The following is a 21,824-nucleotide window of genomic DNA, read 5'->3' as shown; positions in this document are numbered from 1 at the left end:
AAGTGTTTTATCTTTAATTATATTTAGGCAAAGTAGATGGTCCCACAATTTATTTATTTATTTATTTATTTTTTTTTATTTTTTTTATAGGGCTGGGAAGCGATTTTAAAATTTTTAATCTAATTAATAAATCGCCACATCATGTAATTAATCTAATTAATTAATCTATATCAATATGGAAATATGAAATTGAAATATGAAACGTATGGTCAACTAATGTTTTATGAATCATTTTCTTAGAGAAGTTAATTTACTGAAGGCTAACAAAAACGCTTGGTTATTAAACTTATTAAATGAATTCACAATATGTGCACATTTATTATTAATGTGGGAGGCAACACGTCACTCAGGTACTATAGAGCTGTATGACCGATGTATCACTTTTTAGTTTTTCCTTTTTTATTCAAAATATTCACAAACTTGTTAACTATAGGCTATATAGGCATTGAGCACCCAGGGAAAAAATTATATTCTCCATTCATTTTAACCAATAAAAAACAAGTGCAGCTTTCAGAACCAACGTTCTTTTCATTTTTATAGTTTACTTAAAGTAAATACTATGGCATTTTTTAACTACACACGTCGAGTGTGCATCAATGTAATACATTAACGTGAGAGCGCATCAATGCAATGTGCAGCATGAATCTCTTCACAACACTTGCGCACTCTCAATAGTGTCCTTGTGCCTCTACTCTGGCTCAGTTATTACATGTGCACGTTCGGTTATGGACGGTGTTATCGTACGCTTCAAAGGGTTAAAATCTATCGCCTTTCATATCTTTATGGACATTCTAACTGCATTCTATATAGGCTATATCATGCAGAGATGTTCCCCTGCATTATATTCATCATCAGTCAACTGTATGAAAGATGACCTATGTTGGTCTGGGGGGGGCAAGTGTGTCAAATGTGTTAAATTTAATGCTTTATTTTTTTCCCGTAATTAATCTAATTAATGCGTTAAACTCCCAGCCCTATTTGTTTTTTTGTTATAAAGGTGTTTTTTGATGATCATGGACATACAGACAGACCAATGAAGGCAGATATAAGTCCTTGCTATAGTATACACTCTATAATAATATTGCAGTCTCAGCTACATGGTTAAAGCTTACGTGCTTGACTGACCCAGGTGTGCAACATCAGGCTTTTCTTGTGCATGTTTTCTATCAGAACACGACTGGTTGAGTTCAGTCTCCCCCTTTGGAAGCAGGAGACAGATAAGCAGGTGGAGGGGCTTCTGTCACCGGCCCCCTATGTAGCAGACAGAGCTTATCCCTGTGTGTCTGGCTGACGCCTAGAAACTGCTGAAACCTGATCTTCACATTAAGCCCTGAGGCTGTTTATCATACTGCTGCATCCAGGCGAACAAGCAGAAAACATTTGCCTCACTTCACAAAAATGCTTTAATGATAAAGAAAATGATGAAAACTGAATTTTAGGGTAAACGTGATGTCAAAATATTCTGCCACAATTTTGCTTGGAGTGCAGTAGATATTGTAAGATTACTGTGGGATGAAATTCTGACAGGCTGATAAAGACTGAACGAGGAAACGTTCACACCATAGATTAGATCCAGAGGGCAGTCTGGCGTGTTTGGTGGTGTTTAAAAGCTGGCTGCATTACAGATGTTTCACTGAATACATAATAGCAGCTACAAGTCCAAACCTGCCTTTTAATAAATTAACTTATCATTACAAGCTGCCAGACGAGTTAATGGCTTTTTTATTATTGAAAAGATGCTTATCTTGGGCTAAAACATGTGTTTTGTATCTGATCCAGGTATGGGATTATGAAACAGGTGACTTTGAGCGGACCCTCAAGGGCCACACAGACTCTGTGCAGGACATTTCCTTTGACCATTCTGGAAAGCTGCTAGCCTCCTGTTCAGCAGACATGACCATTAAGCTCTGGGACTTCCAGGGCTTTGAGTGTATCAGGACCATGCACGGTGAGGATGGTGTCATATGATGTGATTGGTTCTGGGAACTGTTAGGAGTGGTGGGGCGTCTCAGGGGGGAATAGAGTGTCAGGAGGCAGGTGTTGAACGCAGCTCATTAATGCCAGCTTGCCAACGCATCCATAAAAGAGATTCTACCTGTATTAAAAGCCAGCCTTTAACACAAATATTACTGTGCTGTTTATAAAGGTTTATGTATATATTTATTTATTTATTTATTTATTTATTTTTTTAAATCCTATACAAATATTTGCATGTAATAGATTTATAATTTATATTTATATATTTAATATAGCGTATAATCTTATATAAACATTTTTTCTTAAGCTTAAGATTTGTTCTTAGAACATTTTGACATTAACTTTTTCCCCCCACTCCACAAAAGTGAGAGATCCTGTCCTAAGAAAGCCATTCCGTAGGCTGTGCCCTTGTTTAAAATCCTAATTGCTTGATAAATTTTAATAGCTTATTTTGAAATGGAGGCCTTCAGGCTTTTCATATGGGAGATCACACCACAAGTGAATTTACATTTTATCTTACGGGTGCTTATTATGTCAACATATCTTTCCATGTGTTAGATGGATAGTTAACACTTAAAGTGTCATGAAACCCCCCATTTTATCTTGGGTCAGATTTCACCACAGGTTTGGAAAAGTGCAAAAACAGTCAGTGTGAAAAGCTGCGAAGGGAAGCGGGGATGGGCACACAACTATCTGCAATACAGCCACTTATATTTCATATTTCATTAATTTCCAAAACCTCGCTAATGCACACAGCAATTTACAGTTTCATGCTAAAAATGCACACACATTTATACTGTTTTAGAAGCTCACAATACAAGCCAAAAACACTATGCATCAAAATACACATAATAAATGCACGTTTGCAGTGATGATTCAAGAATAGGTCATCTGGTTGGTTACCAGTGAGGATGGATAGCGTGGATGTGCCCTATCATTTGTCATGCATAATACATAAATGTTTAACATGTCAAAAAACATCTTTTAATGTTTCATGATGAAAACTAATCAAGTGTTCTCAGAGTTTCCCCTCAAGTCATTTGTAATCCATATCAAAAATGTGTAAATCCTGAGTGGTTATAATCCAAATAACGTGTGCGACAGCTTGTAATATGCACAAATCCAAAGGCTTGTAATTTACACCCATCACTAAAGCTGGCATGATGCCCTGAGACTAGGGTAGACTGTTCTAGCGCAGTCTATCTTTGAAGAGGTGGCAAAGGGACCCCCCTACCTTCTGTTTGCAAGTCCCCCTTCTGCTCGCGCTTGCTCTCTTTCTCTCCCCGACTCGCTTCGTGGGTCGGCTGCTTTAGCGGAAGATTAGGAGATTTGGACAGCAGTTTAATTATCCTCTTTGAGACGAGATAACATTTTATGGTGTCCCCCCCCCCTCCATATTTAAGACTGCTTTTTCTAGGCTACTTAGTTTCATCATCTATTCAGGAGCTTAAAAATGGCGTCCTGTGTAATTAGCTCATCTCTTTCCCTGCACACTGAGAACAAAGCAGCCCAAGGCAAATTAGCAGCTTATTCTCCACTAAATTGTTCAATGTGTTTTAAACCTTAACTGCACATTGTCAGACATTAATGTGCATGACTGTTTGATTTGTATTGTAGAAATTTGTATATTATGCACTTATTCAAGAATTTAATTCAGTGCATCCATTTCAGACACTGCTGGTTCTTCATTGGATGACAATTTCAGGACAGTTTGGAAAATTTGATACTTAACTCTTTACTGACTTTTTTATTTTTTTTCAGGGCATGACCATAATGTTTCATCTGTAGCTATTATGCCCAATGGAGATCACATAGTTTCTGCCTCAAGGGATAAAACCATTAAAATGTGGGAGGTGGCTACTGGGTAAGTCATTTAGCAAATGTTGTATGTAGGTTTCATCCTTTTTATTTTGAGATTTCTTAACCTGCATATTGGTTAAACGTCCTGGGCTGCTAAAACAAAGGTGCCTAACCATAGATTGCTCCAAACAGAACAGTCCTTTCAGTTACTGTATTGAGTTTGTTCAGCTGAAAAGCACCTGTGCAAATGTTGTACAAGTAACAAAGCAACATTTTGCTTTCTAAGCAGTTTTTCATGTTGTAATAGTCAGATGTGACTTGCAAACAGATGTGACAAGCTTGCAGATATTAGTTAATACCTGAAATGTTCTTGACAATAATAAATGTGGTTAAATCTGTGTTTGTTTGAAATACTCAACAGGTACTGTGTGAAGACATTCACTGGCCACAGAGAGTGGGTGCGCATGGTGCGGCCCAACCAGGATGGGACCCTGATCGCCAGTAGTTCTAATGACCAAACTGTGCGCGTTTGGGTGGTGGCCACAAAAGAATGCAAGGCAGAGCTGCGTGAGCATGAGCACGTGGTGGAGTGCATTTCTTGGGCCCCTGAAAGCGCTCATCCCACCATCCTAGAGGCAACTGGCTCAGAGGTGAGAGCACTAAGTGAAAATTAGGGGGGAAATACTGTAGCAGTTGTGATGGCAAATATTAGTATTTAGTATGTTCAATAATTTTAGATGCTTTCTGAAACTACTTCGGTTAGCAGATTTCAAAGTAGTGCTTTATAATGACAAGTCTTATCAATAAAGTTAAAGATTATCATTTAATATGCATGATAATTATAATTATAGGTAACAGGTAATTGCTTGAATGTCTGTAATTATTTCTTGGATACTCTTCTTGGATTGTTTTTGCTATAGTAATTAGTGATGGACAGTAAAGTATTTTTACTTTGTTTCTGTACTTGAGTACATTTCGTCAATTATCTGTACTTTATCAGAGTATTTTTATTTTGGTAAACTTTTACTTCACATTTCCAAAGTGTACTAGCATACATTTTACTCTTACATTATATAAAAATATATTTGCCTTGTTATTTCAAACTCATATTTCAAACTCAATGAATTTGTTAACAAGAAAGCAATATTTGATTCGTGAATGAGCTGATTCTTTCAATGAACCTGTTGAAAAAATTTCAAGTTTTTAAGTCAACATCTGATCCAATGGTCCAGTTAAGAGTGAATCATTGTGTCTGACTCAAAATGAGCCAACAATATATTACACACTTACTGTTGTTCTATGGATTTTTGTGGGTGAAGTAATTTTGCTTGGAAATGCAAATGGGAGTTTTGCGTGAGGGCAAAAGATTTTGCTATGTTGACAAACATAAAGCTTTTTGTTTTAAAAGTGACTTTTGTGTGATAGTATGTTAATGCCGGACTTTAGTATTGATTATTGTAAATGAAAATCATATTTAGGTTTGTTCTTTTCATTTTTTTTGTGTACTTGTGATTTGTGTACTTCATCCACCACAGGTAATTAGTAATTGTAACATGTAATATGCACAACATGGTATACAGTAAAATACCAGGTAAAAATAATTTTACAGAAGTCTACTTCAGATTCTACAAGAAACCAGCTCTCAGGTGTTATTATAACGGGAAATTTTTTCCACTTCTTTTAACCTTTTATTTTGAATAAATGGTTCTTTGTTTTTGTAAATAATCCATAATTTTTTCATTTTCATATTGGTCTCTTCTTTGCTGTGCTCTGTAAATACATTTTGATAGTCCTTTTGATTTTCAACTGACGATCTAAATTTGTCATGTACAATGATTTGAAATAGACCATGAAATGACATAGGTGGGTTTAACACTTGATGGCCTGAGGGGAAGAACGTACCATTTGGATTTTTTGGCAGTCTTATGATCAACCGTGTCCAATTTAATCTTTATCTGATGAAAAATTAGCCCTCACAGCATGTGGAATACAGCCTTCAACCCCTCACAGTAATTACTATTGTGTAAAGAACTTTCTCCTCAATACTGAAAGAGTAACATTATTTGGTCTTCTTGAACCTGTTCAGGTGGAATTAAAACACTCTCTTGACATCAGTAACTCTGTCACAGATGTCAATTACAAAGCCTTGTATGTCATTACAGCAGCTTTGTGTAAAGGTATAAATGTGCCTGAACACACTTGTCTGAGCATGCCAGCCTCTCAGCAAGAGCAATTTTGTTTTTTATGTGTCTGTTCACACTCCCCCTCGAGCAGAGTTGCCCTTTTATGGAGGGGAACCATAAATATTCATCTCTACACACACGCTCTCTGTGAGATGTTATACATCAGTAGCTATGTTTCCATCCAAAGTTTGAATTTAACTTGGTGCTTTATTTGCAAATGCTTTAATGCGTTAATGTTTCAGAAATTTCCATCCATTGAGTTGGAAGAGAGTAAAATCGTAACTTCCTGATAAACTGCCATCAAATATCACCAAGAAAAATGAAAGTGGCTGCAGTAGGAGGAGCCACTGTGGGTCTTCTTTCGTATATATTTAATTTAGCGCAGTCATGTAATCTTGCTTCCGGAGGCGGATGCCTGCTGTTTGGGAACACAGTTGTGTAAAGTCCCCGATATACTGCTGAGAGCAACGTTTAGATGAATATGTAAATATGTGCTGCTCTCTTTCTTCGCAATAACAAAATAAACACACAAATTACAGCAGTTAAGATCGCATCTGGTAATAGCGATGTGGAAGTGTGCATGAGCTCTGCAAATCGACATTCCAGTCAAGTAAAAGTGTCATGTTTATTTATATAGCATTTTATACAATAGAATGCTTTAAACCAAACAGCTTTACAGTATTAAACATGAAAAACAGTGTCAGTATTGCAATTAGAATTACACTTCAGTTTCTACTATAAAGCAGCTCTCCAGTGTTTTTCACTCATAGACGTCTGACCTCAATGGACTCCACAGAGAAAATAAACCGGAGAAGGTTTCCAATTGTAAGAAGGCGGAGCCTCAGCGCATGCCTACATATTACATAATCGACAAGGACCAATGGTAGTTTGACAGTGTTTTCTGGAAAGCTTGCTTTGGCAAGCTGTTATGAACTCCCAAAATGAACTTTGTTTTGGCCTGATTGTGTTTGAAATGACTTGCCATAACAGTTCGTTCTTCAATTTTTCTCACAGTATATCGGAGCCTTAAAAGTTCACCCAAAAATATAAATTTGAGCTATTTAAAATATAAATTACTCACCCTCATATCATTCCAAACCCATAAGACTACAATTTGGACTGAACCTCCCCAACATTGGTTAAAATGCTCTTTTTGCTGTTTTGTTTTGACAGACCAAGAAGAGCGGGAAACCTGGTCCTTTCCTGTTGTCTGGTTCCAGAGACAAGACGATCAAGATGTGGGATGTGAGCATTGGCATGTGCCTTATGACACTGGTGAGTCGGTCTAGTAAAATTAGTGTGAGTCTGCAGTGCAGAATGTAACTTTTTGAGATGCTTTATTCTTTTTAAATCTGAATCTTTTTGTTTGGCGTCTTCTTCAGGTTGGCCATGATAACTGGGTCCGTGGGATTCTTGTGCACCCTGGTGGAAAGTTTATTGTGAGCTGTGCTGATGACAAGACTTTGAGGATCTGGGACTACAAAAATAAGCGCTGCATGAAGACCTTGAGTGCCCATGAACATTTTGTTACCTCTCTGGGTAAGTGGTCGTATATACACTAATCTTCTCTCACTGGTTTCTGATGTTGTTTGAAATGCTTATCAGTTGTTTTGATGACCAAGGAAAGGTATAGATGCCTTTTAGAAGTGTACAGAGCATCCTTACTTCCCCAAAGAGTGATTTCTCAGGTTAGATGGAGTTTGTAACTCTACAAAAGGTAGTCCTGTCAGCCGTTGGCAGCATATTCAGAGAGGACGCTGAACCCTCCAGTCTTTTAACTGCTTGCGTCCAGATCTTTTCAGTGGATCAAGGCACTGAAGATCTCTAGAGATACTTGATGTTATTCAGCCAGCTCCCCTGTAGGCTCCTGTGAAGCTTTAAACTTCCTTTTAAAAGCACTTCAGTACACAACATTTGTCTTCTAGGCTATTGATTTGAAGCAATGTTTTTTTGTGTGAATAGAATATCTGTTTGAGGCTTCAGGTCTCTTGACACTGTTTGAGCTTGTGAATCCTGCTATTTGAAGTGTTTTATGTATGTTTTAAAGCTGAAGTGTGTCATGTCTGTGCCATGAGCATCACCAAATGGTATTGGTGATGCTCATGGCATGATTTTCTCCTCCTCTTCCATTTGTCAAATGATCAGATAGCCCCACCCTAAACTCATTCCATTGGCTGAACTAATGCCGCCATGTTGGACAGTGGAAAAAAAGTTTGAGGGAAAAAAATTGTCACATTACACATCTTTGGCATTTTTAATCATTGGCCGATACATTTTGTTTGGCCGATAAATGTCGGGAGTGGGACTTTTTCTGATTGCAGATGCACAGGATCTCCTATTCTCAATCTTCATTAGTTTTAGTCTTTTTAACAGTCCTGTTTAATAAATTATTAGACTTAACTGCTAAATAAGGAAAGTGAATGATATATGAAGTATTATAGGGTCACTCTGTGTCAATTCAACCAGAGGTCCCCAGCTCAAATTTTTGATTTTGTTAATATTTTAAAGGCCCTCGATGGTTCAATCCCAGAGATGAGGGGATCTTAATGTGGCTCCATGTTTAAATTGGTAAATTGTACATATTTCCAGTGGTCAAAAACCAAATGTGGGTCACTTTACATACAGCTGATAATTTTTTCTTTAAAGAGGAATATTTGAAGAACAAATAATGTTAAAACTGATTTGATTTGACACGGAATGACCCTATAGTGTTTGCCTTTCTATTATTAGTAATACAAAGGCAAACGCTATGATACTTTCTCAAATACTGTCAACATTTAGCAAATACTCATTCGTAAAATCTGAATAATGTTTAATTCCACGAATCTTGCAAACTTTGTCTAATCCAGTTGAAATGTGCATTTGTAGCCTGCCTAAATTTGAATTTTTTTCATATTGATTTCTATTCAAATTATTTATTTCGAATTTAGTGAATATCATGTCATGTAAATATAAATTTCATTGCATTATGTGTTAATTACTATCTTTAAAATGAAATGGTGTGATCTCTAAGGTATCTGCGTCGGCCATGAAAAAAATTTCTTGTCGGCCGACCAGTGATCTTCATCTAACTTTTGAGTCTGTATGTTCCTAAAGTACAGTGTCTTATCTCTCCACAGATTTCCACAAGTCGGCTCCGTACGTCGTCACTGGGAGTGTAGATCAAACAGTTAAAGTTTGGGAGTGTCGCTGATCATAGCCGCAGGACCCTTCACAACACCTCCATGCTCCCCTCCACCCCCGGACCCATTCCACTTCCCCCTCAGCTTCCTCCTGCTCTTCTGGATGCACTCGAACACCACGGTTATCACCCACCAAACTCCGGTTCAATAGCGTGTCCTTTTATGTAAATTATTCTGGATGTAGATCGAGCTATTAAATGAGAAAAAAAAAAAAAAGTATTCTTGCATGGTGAATCCAAAACTGTATACTGTAAATTTACATAATGTTGTCTAGAAGTACCATAGGTTTAACACAGGCTGATCTTTCACTCAGCCTGACCTACCGAAGGCAGAAGCTGACTGGGTTTAATGTAGGGCACTAAACTGATAATTTAATGACAGTGTCTGATTTATTTTTGTCTTTTTGTTTTTGTTTATTTTTTATTTAGTTTTGTTTTCGTCCACTGTCTTAGTCTGTTTGTGCCTAGCTTGGAGACCTTTCAAGGGGCAAAGGCTACAGAACGAACCTATAATGCTGAGGAGGAGAGTTGATCTGATCGTCTATGGGGCTTGTTATCGGAGTTATTCTGTAGCTTTGTTGCATCACTTCTGGAGTGTACTTACCATTCTCTTCTTGTGGATTTAGATAACATTTAATGGTTGCATCTAAGAACGTTTCATGTGTTTTTGTCTGGAAACGTTTGGGAATAAATCTTTGTACACTTGTCATGACACGTCCTACTGAGAAGTACAATCCCAGAGACATGACTTTACACTGTAAGAGAGAATAGGAGTGAATTTGTACAAAACTCCTTTATCCAAAAAGCCATGCTGCATAGTGGGCAGCAAAAGTTTTTCTTTTTGCCCCAAATCAGAGATAGCTTTAGTAAAGATTTTGATTTTGACCTCTATGATTTGTCTGTCACTCAGGAGCACTTCAAACTTAAACGTTGCCTCTACGAAGCACTTGATTTGGCCCTCAACGTTTGTTAAGACTGCATTCAGATGAAGACGTCCTGATTCTTCCTTTGTTGTTTAATGATCTCATTGCCCCCTATGGCAGTTGCGCTGAGACTTGAGATATCATAATCCTCAGTTTGGACATAGGGTGCAAAGCATGACAAGAGCTCAAAGTTTCCTCTCATCAGGGGATGTGCAAAAATCTGTCTTAAAAGAATGGGTGCAAAGATTTCCATGGTGAAAATAAATGAATAAAATGAAACGATGGCTTACGATGAAATATTAAAAAAACAAAAAAAAACAAAAAAAACAAAAAAAACCCTACACTCGATACTGTGGAAAGCTCAATCTTATAACAAGTTGTGGCGCTGCAAACTGATGATCTGCCTGTTCTCTCTGTGGAGAGTCCTGATGGTGACTCCTATTGTAAAGGGATCTTCATACTGTGGACCATAGCTGAATATCCCTAAAATAACCACAGGTGCTCAAGCCATTACTTTAGTGCGACGAGTGGCACATTCTCTGCTTTATCTGTTAATAAATGTACAAATAAATACACAATGGGAAATGATTTGATAAAGTCCCAAACATGGAGATAAACCATTCCATATCTTTTAAGGAAAATATATGCCTTTTGACTTTGTGCGAAGACAAAAGATATTCAATTAACTTGCACATCCCTGCTATTGTCAAATTTTCGGTCCCATCGGATTGAAGGTTTACACAAGGCTTCAAAATGCATTTTAATTAGCCTTTTCATTCCAATGCAATTATATAATAAAGAATTCACTGCTTAACCATGCTATTATCAAGCGATTTCCTGTTGTGTGTGTGTGTGTACTGGATGTACCTGCTGCTGCTGCTGCTGAAAATCTGATAGTGACTAGTCTGAGATCTGTACCTGTCCACGTAGCACTGCTGCATGTAACCGTACTGAGGATTGAGCTGTCTGGTGGGGAACCATTGGCCACGTTTGATGTCCGACCATCCTCAAATGGTCAAAGTGACGTCTAATATATTTATATTGTGCCATGATTGGTTCATGAAGCCAGACACCCTACCAGATAGGTCGGCTGGCGTGCTAACAGTGGGCCGCTCAGTATGTGGTTGTAGAGGCCGATCTGTGTGTGCTTGTATGAAGGAAGATGACGACTTGATTTCGCTATGGGATTGTGGCAGACTGAGCAACCCGAGGGAGAAGTGCCCATCGCAAGCAAACACCGATGATGCCTCCTGTAGTAATTTAGATGCTGGTGGAGACGATTGACATTGGTTCTTCAGTCACTTCACTGTGTTACGCAGCACAGAAAAGAGATTCATATGCAACGGGGCTGTAAACCTAAACCAAAAAAGTGGATAATTTTGGACAAAAATATTGCCGAAACGAATCATTTGCAATTGAAACATGTATTAACATTGTCCAGAGTTTATCCCAAAGAGAAGTGCTACTCCCTTATGATTGGCTCTCCGTAAGACCTTAAGATTGGACGTGTCTCTTTAAAAGGTCTTTCTGGGTTTGACAATGATGGTCCTGTTTTTATGTGTCCGGAGAGAAAGTTTGCCATTCGCAGGTCCCAAGCAATCCCACTGCTGCACATGCTGGATGGGTTCATGTACAGACAGGCTCGTGAAGGTCCTGTCTGTAGGTCCATCCTCCAGCCACAGGTCTATCATCAGATATTACTTTGTGAATAGATTGGAGGCTTCAGACTTCACAGCTTAAATGGGACTCTTTGCTTTTTATGGTATCACTGTTCACACAGCCAATTGTTAACAATATATCTGGATGTTATTGTTTGCAACATAATTAAAGAAAAAAAATATGAATGTTGTGTCTGTTGGTAGTGATGCTGTATGAGGAGTCAAACAAGGATGTGACACTCAGTTTACAATGGTTACAGTTACAGTTCATTACATTTTCAGCATATTCAACTTCAACATTTGTTTTAGAGGTTACAGAATCTAACACATTTACATGGTTTAATTTTCCAAGAAAACAAAAAGATCAGAAAAAATTATTAAAACTTTGAGAATTAACAATATAAAATACAAATATCATTTTTATATTTATAACTATAAGCGAAATGTAAAGAAAAACAAGTAATAAAAAAATGATCAATGTAATTTTAAAAAGTCGATTTTTTTAAATTAATTGCAAATACTATACCCATTTGTGTAAACAACAGTGAAATTTAGGCTGACATTAGCAATTTTTGTATTAAGAATAAAAAGGTTTATATACCCTACTATAGTACAATGAGTATTTTTGAGAATGTTGTTTATAAACGTGCAAATATAAATACAATAGTACAATCCAGAACTGGCACAAAATAATAAAACAGCCAGGGGAAAAGAAGAAAATAACATTCATGATAACACATAATTTATATATATATATATATATAAAGTTATAATAGTAAATGACCTGGCAAATATTACATTTTTTTTTTTTTTTTTAATTGCAAAAAGGTACAAATCACAGGTGATTAGCCATAATACACACAACATACAAAAAAACATAGAGATAAATGGATAAAAAAATAAATAAATAAAGTAGCCAGGGGAAGCTTACAGGTCATTACAAAGTAAAAGAGGACCATATGCTGACAGTTTTAACAGCCTTTTTGTTGTTTGAGCCAGAAATCAGATTAATATAATGTTCAACATCATGGATAAAAAGTACAAAACAAGGTTTTTTAGAGCTGAATTTACATTTATGAATGTGAAATTTTGCCAAAAGTATTAATAAATTTATAAGGAAGTACGTTTTTTCTTTACTATGACTTTTATAAAAACAAAAAATAACATCCTTCCACAATAAGGCAAAGTCTTTATAAATATGGTCAATGATGAATCTGCTGAGCTTTTGCCAAAAGATTCTGGTGTGTGGGCAATACCAAAATAGGTGCAAACTGTTTCTGGGTGGTTTTCACAAAAAGAACAGTTTGTATTGATGTCCCTTTTAAACCTGGCAAATATTACATTATGATAAATAAACCGATCCCATGACGCCGTATGTGTGCGCCGACGCAGAATTGTGACTGAAGCGGAACCCGGGAAGAAACGCTTGAACGTTGGGACAACGTGATTTGCCAATGACAGCCGAGTGTGCTGAACTCTGAGAAACTACTGAAGTTTTCCACTCATCGGTATTCATCCGATATATTTACACGGTAGAGTGTTGCCTGTGCTATTCGTTAGAGTTGCATGTTTGCAGTGTCTTGTCTAGCGAATCTATTAGCTGTTTGGCTGTTCTCTTAGCATAAATCAAGAGAATTACCCCTGAGCACGTTTGTGATTTGTGATCATTTATTACACTGCACACTGACACGAGTAATATCCTTCCTCTATAAATAGACACGGTCTGCAAGATATGTGTGTCGCACTTTAAATCATGCACATGAAAACAAGATTTAAAGCAACAGTTCGCCCAAACTGTCATTTACTCACCTCATGTTATTTAAAAAATGTGTATGAACAAGAAAGAGGTGACATCAGCCACCATTGACTTGCATCTTTTTTCCCATATGAAAGTGAATCTTTGTGTGACTTATGACTCTGCCAAGACTAATGACTCTTTTTGATTGCTGTTTGTGTTGACACGCCATCTGTCTTTGCAGTGTTGCAGAAAAAAATGGCCCTGAATAAGTCTATGCATCCTCGAAACCGTTATAAGGATAAACCTCCAGACTTTGTCTATCTGGCATCTAAATATCCTGAATTCCAGAAGCACGTGCAGACCACACTGACCGGCAGAGTGACGTAAGTAATGTTGTGTTTTTGTATTTTTAAAGTGTCTTGTGATTTGCTAGAGGAATTATGACGCAAGATATAAATGTGTTGTTCTGTTCTAGTATTGTGAGAGGATGATCTGTTTCAAATTACCAGCTGGTGGAGGATCATGAAATCTTGTTGGAAAAAAAAAAAAAAAAATAAAAAAATATATAAATTTATATATATAAATATATATATATATATATATATATAATATATTTGGTTTGATTATCGGCTACAAATGATGGTAATTTAGTAATGTAAGACAGTCATTCTTATACATGTCAGGACAATTCACAATTCATTTAGTTCATTCAAATAAAAATATTATCATTTAGAGAATTTATTTGCAGAAAATGACAACTGGTGTAAATAACAAAAAGATGCCATGTTTTCAGACCCTGAATAATACAAATAGAACAAGTTTATATTCATTTTTAAACAGCAAAATACTGATGTTTTAACTTAGTTCAGAAATCAATATTTGGTGGAATAACCCCAAATTCCAATCACAGCTTTCACGTGTCGTGTGTTGGGTGACTTTATGCCACTCCTGATGCAAAAATTCAAACACTGCGGCTTTGTTTGATGCTTGTGATCTTCCATCTTCCTTTTGGTCACATTCCAGAGGTTTTCAGTGGGGTTCAGGTCTGGAGATTGGGCTGGACCTGACAGGGGGTTGATCTGGTGGTCCTCCATCTACTCATTGACTGGCCTGACTGTGTGGCATGGAGAATCGTCTTAAGGAAAAAAACATTGGAGAACATTGTCAGAACAGAAGGAAGCCAGTTTTCTTCTAGGAAAACCTTACGTGGCTTGAGCCTCGTGTCCTTTACAAAGAGATGGCAGATCCATTTTTGTGAAGGGCGTTTGACTCAAGCCACGTACAAGGTTAAAATTGCTTCCTTCTGTTCTAACAATTTTTCTCAACTCGAAGGACTGGTTTTTCCAACAGGACAATTCTCCATGCCACACAGCCAGGTGGATGGAGGACCACAAGATCAAGACCCTGTCATGGCCAGCCCAATCTCCAGACCTAAACCCCACTGAAAAACTCTGGAATTTATCAAGAGGAAGATGGAAGATCACAAGCTGCGCTGTTTGAATTTTTGCATCAGGAGTGGCATAAAGTCACCCAACACCAATGTGAAAACTGATAGAGAGCATGCCATGACACATGAAAGCTGTGATTGAAAATCAGGTTTATTCCACCAAATATTGATTTCTGAACTCTTCTGAAGTTAAAACATTAGTAATGTGTTTAAAAACCTGCATTATTTGAGGTCTGAAACATTGTATCTTTTTATATACAGACCTGCCGTCATTTTCTGCAAATAAATTATCTAAATGACAATGTTTTTACTTGAAATTTGGAAGAAATGTAGTCAGTAATTTAAAGGTGCCATAGAATGCTTTTTCATAAGATGTAATATAAGTCTAAGGTGTCCCCTGAATGTGTCTGTGAAGTTTTATCTCAAAATACCCCATAGATTTTTTTTATTCACTTTTTATAACTGCCTATTTTGGGGCATCATTAAAAATGTGCCGATTCAGTGTGTGTCCCCTTTAAATGCTTGCGCTTCCCGCCCCAAGTTCGCGACTCTATAATACATTGCATAAACAAAGTTCACACAGTTAATACAACCCTAAAAATGGATCTTTGCAAAGTGTTCGTCATGCAGTCTATCGGATCATGTAAGTATTGTGTTTATTTGGATGTTTACATTTGATTCTGAATGAGTTTGAGGCTGTGCTCCGTGGCTAAAGCTAACATTACACACTGTTGGAGAGATTTATAAAGAATGAAGATGTGTTTATGAATTATACAGACTGCAAGTGTTTAATAATGAAAATAACGACATGACTCTGATCTGCGTGAATACAGTAATAAACGATGGCAACTTTAACCACATTTAACTAGGGCTGAGCAGTTTTTCCGATTTTTTCGATTAATTCAAATTTTTGTTTTGCCTCGATTTTATTATTTTTGGAATCGAGAAATTATTATTTTTTTGAATAAAAATGTTAGCAAGCGGTTCAATTAGACATGTTGACAATACAGAGTGGTGACAGGTTGGAAGCTGCTGTTGTTTTCTGTTTTTACAAAGCATTTGCTGTTAATAATAGCCTATTACTGGTGTTATTTATTGCTATTTTTGGCTAAGAAATATTTACTAGCATTTTCTTATATTATTTCTGAGTAGGATCTGTTTAAGATAAGTTTGTACAACATTTGTCTTCATATGTAAACCTGCATAGCAGAAAGTATATTAAAATTAATAACACTACAAACTTTGCCCTTCAATGACCAATTTCACTTTATTTCAAGACAACAGGCACTAATAAATTCATTAAAAGAAATTAGAGATCACATTTAATACCCACAAACTGGTATGTTGATGTCTGCTAGGATGCATATAGTCTCAGAGGAGTCAGTCAGCAGACTTCTGGTTTGGCTCTGTAAAAGGAGATGAGTTATTTGTGAATCAATAATCACATTGGCGCAGTACTTTAGGCCTGTCCCATTGAAGCGGCTGCTATGATTGGATGAGCTTCCTGCTGTGACTGTCGATACACAGCATCTCATCCAGGGCTCCAGGGGAGGGGTGGAGCTCGTGCTGTTGTCAGAAAATGAACTTGACAAGCAGCACTCTTCTCTGGGAAAATTGCCTGAGTTTTTTTTCCCCTCTCCATCTTCTTTTATTTTTTTAGCCTCACTTGCAAGATTAGTTTTTGGTCTAATGGGAATCATCTTGAGCAAACGCCCTAAAGTCATGTCTGAGGCTGAACATCTTGCATTTTTTGCCAAGTCTCCATATTTCCAGTCATTCCCACTTGGTTGTGCACCGTTACTGTTGACCTTGCCAAGAGGTGTGTACTTCTCTCTCTACTGAGCGAAACGTCCCAAAGGCTTTAGAGGTAGTGCATGCAAATTGGCCGCTGTGCCTACAGGGTTTCATCCTTAAAGAAACAAGCGATGTTTGGTTCAGTGAAGTCTTGATTGTAGCAAAGATCTCAGCCTCTGGGAGTTTAGTGCTTGAGGTGCCAGAAGGCAGTATCTTAAATCTCTTGGGTGTTCTTCCTTTCTGCCCCGGCCCAGGTCTCTGGAACATCTCTATGGTCTTAGCCAAGCTTGAGGGTTTTTATCACACACGCTAAAGTTTTTACTGGCTTAGCCTCCATCGTTTTTTTAGCTATTGTTTTGGACCCATTTTGGCAGCTGAAAGAAAGCCCTGATTATGCATGTATGAGAGGAAGCAGGATTCTTGGATGCTGCGTTTCGACACTGGGCTGTTTCCTGTCCATATCTGTGGGAAAGCACTGCAGATGTGCACTACAGAGCTGTAGAGTGGCAGGTGGAAATGGGTACAAAAGCATCTTGGTGCGGAAGAACGCCTCAAGTGTTTGAGATTTGGAGGGTATGGAGCTTGTAATTGGGTCACAGAGATGTGAAAAACGTCAGGAGGTGTATGCAGGAGTGACAGCGACTCTGTTTCAGAGTGTCGTCTTTGATCATTGACTTTTGAGCATCATCGATCTGAGAAAGAACATTGGAGATTTGAGTAGTGGTTGACCAATAGGGGTTTTTAATGACCAGTGCTGGTATCTAGAGATCAAGGTAGCTTATATTAAACTGATATATATTAGTGTCATCAAATGACACACACAAAAAAAAGATTTTTATTTTAATATTTTCTACTAATGGGTAACAATGATTCGCTAGTTGTCCAAGAATGCTAACAGTGTGCTTTGAATTAGGTTTTTGACCATTTGCATGGTAAAACCCCTCTCTTTAAAGGGTTAGTTCACCCAAAAATGAAATTTCTGTCATTTATTACTTACCCTCATGCCGTTCCACACCCGTAAGACCTTCGCTAATCTTTGGAACACAAATTATGATATTTTAGTTGAAATCCGATGGCTCCGTAAGGCCTCCATAAGGAGCAATGACACTTCCTCTTTCAAGAACCATAAAGGTACTAAAAACATATTTAAATCAGTTCATGTGAGTACACTGGTTCAATATTAATATTATAAAGCGACGAGAATATTTTTGGTGCTCCAAAAAAACAAATAATGACTTATTTAGTGATGGCCGATTTCAAAAAACTGCTTCATGAAGCATCGGAGCATTTATGAATCAGTGTGTCAAATGATTCAAACTGCCAACGGATGAAATCACATGATTCAGATCACACTGATTCAGTTGTGCTCCGAATCTTCATGAAGCAGTGTTTTGAAATCGGCCATCACTAAATAAGTCATTATTTTGTTTTTTTTGGCGCTCCAAAAATCGTCGCTTTATAATATTAATATTGAACCACTGTACTCACATGAACTGATTTAAATATGTTTTTAGTACCTTTATGGATCTTGAGAGAGGAAATGTCATTGCTCCCTATGCAGGCCTCACTGAGCCATCGGATTTCAACAAATTATCTTAATTTGTGTTCCGAAGATTAACGAAGGTCTTACGGGTCTGGAACGGCATGAGGGTGAGTAATAAATGAAATTTAAAAAAAAAATCATTTTTGGCTGAACTAACCCTTTAAGTCAGGGGTCTCAAACTCAAATTGGCGGGGGGCCGTTTCTGTGATTGACACCTCATAGGAGGGCCATAACATTCAAGCCAAGAAAGCGCAACATTTCAGAAAATTTACTTTCCTTTGCATTATTTCTCATTTACATAAAATTTGCCTACTAAAATATCTTTATACCTATACTCTAAATATTCTATTTACCATACTAAATGTAAACAGCAGTGTCTCTCTCATTGTTACAGAGTGTAATATAATTATATAATACTATTACTAATATAATACTACTAGGCCTAATATGTGATCAGTCACAGAAAGTAGGGACACAAGTCGGTCCTGGAGCATTTTGAGTTATTCACAGATTCTGAAAGTGTAGTCTCCAAGCTTTCCAACGATGTGTGACACATGGAAATCTGATAATGTTTGGAGAAGTTGTGGCCATTTGAAGGTAGGCATTCAAGAAAGCTCTATAGGGAGAAAAACGCCTCTAAAGTTGCAGTTCTCGCCTGTTCTCACCTGCTGGGAGTGACAATAGGGCTCATTTACATCTCATTTAGATAAACCATACCCCCTGTAAAGCTGAAAGGACCGCATACTATTAATAATAAAGGTTAATGTGCATTATAAATGTCAGTAATTTATCTTTTTTGACTTTTATAAAAATGGTTTAGAATCTGAAATATGTTACTTTTTTTGTCAAAACTCTATTTGAACTTGTGCATTGTAGATTGTTGTAAGACACTCCTTTAAAATCTGCCCATCATTTTTAATGTTATTATTTTAATGTTTATGTAAAGAAAAAGTACATATTGATGCTAATTTTATTTATTTGCTGGTTTTCCACATGAAACTTGGTGAATTTACTTTTTGAACAGGATTCTGTGATAACCGTGATCATTTTGGTCACTATAATCATGAAATGAAATTTTCTCATCTGAGAAGCCTGTTAAAGAAGAATAGGCAATCCAGGAACTAACTGGACTAACAGAGGCCAGAGATCGCTAACTATGGCTATTCAAAACACTTTTCAAGACAATAAATACACGATTGAGATAATGAATGCATGTATTGACTGAATTTGCGTCTGAATAGCGCTGACTCCGTGGGCGTGGCCGCATTAGCGGATAATGAGCTGAATCACGGATTTCTGACATGGCTCTTTTTTCATACAGATTACATAAACACAGAAGGTTTGTTTTCGATTTGACTTACACGATTTAAAACCTGACATTTCAACGTTTTTTCAGACACAAGTATAATTTTTTTATGATTAGTATTCACTAAGTTACAGTTCATTTTCTGAGAACTATCAGATTGGACTTCGTTCAGAGGGAGAGGAGAGATCACGCATCATGTTAGTTTTCTTTATTTTACAAAAAGCACAACATTTTGTTTTTACTCTGAGTGTACACAAATAAAAGAAGACATTCTATAGTTTCAATTGATATATTACTTATGTCTCTATGACAAAAAATGACGGAGTATTTTAAGTCTGTTTTGCTGCAATGTGAAAAAAATCCTGCAAAATGCGCCGGCGTGTTACCCGACTCCAGAGAGGTAATGTCTTATTATGCCGCTTTCATCGTCGCTCAGATCGTCTTCAGAATCAGTGAGCGCTTGTTCATAAGCATCCGGCTTGTCGAAGAAGTACTTCAAAACATTTTCGGTGTAACGGCCACGGTTCTTCATTGAATTTTGATATCAGCTAGAGCCGGTCAGAGCGCTGCATAGTAAGTAGCCACGCTTCCCAGTATGGAAATACACACAGACATGACACGCCCCTACTGCGTGCTAGAATCTCCGAAAAACAAGCCTGATTTCAACCTCAAAATGTACGCTTTTAAATATACCAATACTGCTATCCCAAACACGGAAAGGCTTCTTCGTGATCTCAACTAACAAATTCTGCAAAAAAACAAAAATCACCAATTTTGAAAAAAAATGCTTCTTTCTCATTTTGCTCGAAAGTTGTGCTGCCGACTTGTGTCCCTGGTTTCCGTGACGGGTCACATGTACTATTAATTGCAATAGTCTGGTGCAACTTCTCACATCCAACAAGGTGCATGGAATAAAAAAAATATAGTAATTTAGGAACAAAACCATCAACACTTGTGGTGTGGAGGGGTCAGGAATAAACAAAAAACTGGAGCTATATATATATCAACTTTATTTTGCCAAAAAATCAAAATCTCTCATTGTTACATACATTATTAGTTTTTAATATTTAGTGGAAGTATTTTCCCTTACTTTATGTTAGCTTAAATAACATTACAATTTTGCACTGACCAACACTGTATACTGAACAAATACAATCCCTGAATACATTTGTACACTTTTCTGTTTCTTGACAGACACCTGGCAGTGCATTTGTCCAAGATGCTGTTTGAACATCGGTAACGTTTAATGGCTGCATCGGACGCATTTCGGTGGTTTAAATCGGCGCTCGTGACTTAAAGTCGAGTGCTTTTACTGTAATTTAGGTAAGCGCGCTCATAATAGAAGCGATTGAGAGCGCGGCTCATGGTTGCATAGCAACGACAGACGCCACTGGAGCGAAAGTGCATTGGAAAGGAGAATGCGGCGCGGCCGCTTATGTGACGCGATATGTGAATGATCCTATAGAACGGCGACTTTTTCTTTGCATATCAGACAGGTAGCAACTAGAGAATAATAATAATAAGTTTTATTTTTGAGATCAGTTGCTGGCCGGGTAGAGAGGGAGGGCGGGCCGGCAGTTTGAGACCACTGCTATAAGTACTCACCCTCATGTCGTTCCAAACCCACAAGACCTTTGTTCATCTTTGGAATGCAAATTCATATATTTTTGATGAAATCCAAGAGGTTTTTTTTTATCTCCCATAGAAAGAAACCAAATTACCAAGGTCCAGAGAAGTAGTAAAGACATCTCATTAAAATGGTCAATTTGACTATGTGACAACATGTCAGGGAGTCGCTTTCAAAATGCAGAGTATTGAAAGTTGCACGCTTGCGTTTTACTTTTGCTTTCGATTTTGTGATCGCACATACTCTGAATAGGGAGAGCGTGCTGAGCACGCATTCTAAAAGATAAGACATTTGTCAGACGCTTAGGCTCTGTTCTGTGCAACAAATCCTCCGCCATGGTTTTGTCAGTCATCTCGTCACTTACTCTCGACATGTGATCAGTGAACTCTGATTTTTGCTGCACTACCTAAGACTCTGCATCTCGTGTTGGATGAGCTGGATGGAATTGAAGTGACCTTTATCCAACAGAATAAATGGTTTTTATTTCTCTAAAAAGCAAAACAATAGTTGAGGCATAATGTAAAATAGTGGTGGCATATTCTATCCTAATTTCACCCTCACACTCTGTCTTGGCAATATCCTGAGACAGCTTTTCACAGCATTTTAATCTCACACCCCTATTATTAATGTTGAAAACAGTTGTGCTG

The 21,824-nt window shown here is 37.3% G+C and overlaps 2 protein-coding genes across 4 annotated transcripts in view; both read left to right on the top strand.

The window, feature by feature from the left end:
- Positions 1–12,142, top strand: part of pafah1b1a (platelet-activating factor acetylhydrolase 1b, regulatory subunit 1a) — a 35,516-nt gene extending 23,374 nt beyond the window's left edge. For both annotated transcript variants that reach the window (XM_067365004.1, XM_067365005.1), the window contains exons 6-11: positions 1,780–1,948; positions 3,739–3,841; positions 4,199–4,427; positions 7,134–7,235; positions 7,343–7,499; positions 9,080–12,142. In XM_067365004.1, coding sequence (XP_067221105.1) covers positions 1,780–1,948; positions 3,739–3,841; positions 4,199–4,427; positions 7,134–7,235; positions 7,343–7,499; positions 9,080–9,153 — 834 coding nt within the window. In that variant the 3' untranslated portion in view covers positions 9,154–12,142. The remainder of the gene's footprint in view (positions 1–1,779; positions 1,949–3,738; positions 3,842–4,198; positions 4,428–7,133; positions 7,236–7,342; positions 7,500–9,079) is intronic.
- Positions 12,143–13,115: 973 nt separating this feature from the next.
- mettl16 (methyltransferase 16, N6-methyladenosine) overlaps positions 13,116–21,824 on the top strand; it is a 47,126-nt gene continuing 38,417 nt past the window's right edge. Inside the window, exons 1-2 of one of the 2 annotated variants that reach the window (XM_067366231.1) lie at positions 13,116–13,230; positions 13,702–13,843. In XM_067366231.1, the coding sequence (XP_067222332.1) occupies positions 13,716–13,843 (128 nt within the window). In that variant the 5' untranslated portion in view covers positions 13,116–13,230; positions 13,702–13,715. Of the gene's footprint in view, positions 13,255–13,701; positions 13,844–21,824 lie in introns of both variants that reach the window. The other variant, XM_067366230.1, reaches the window with a different exon arrangement.

Source organism: Chanodichthys erythropterus, chromosome 17 (assembly GCF_024489055.1).
Source record: "Chanodichthys erythropterus isolate Z2021 chromosome 17, ASM2448905v1, whole genome shotgun sequence".
In the NCBI taxonomy this organism is placed as follows: Eukaryota; Metazoa; Chordata; class Actinopteri; order Cypriniformes; family Xenocyprididae; genus Chanodichthys; species Chanodichthys erythropterus.
This window is presented reverse-complemented; position numbering and strand designations above follow the sequence as displayed.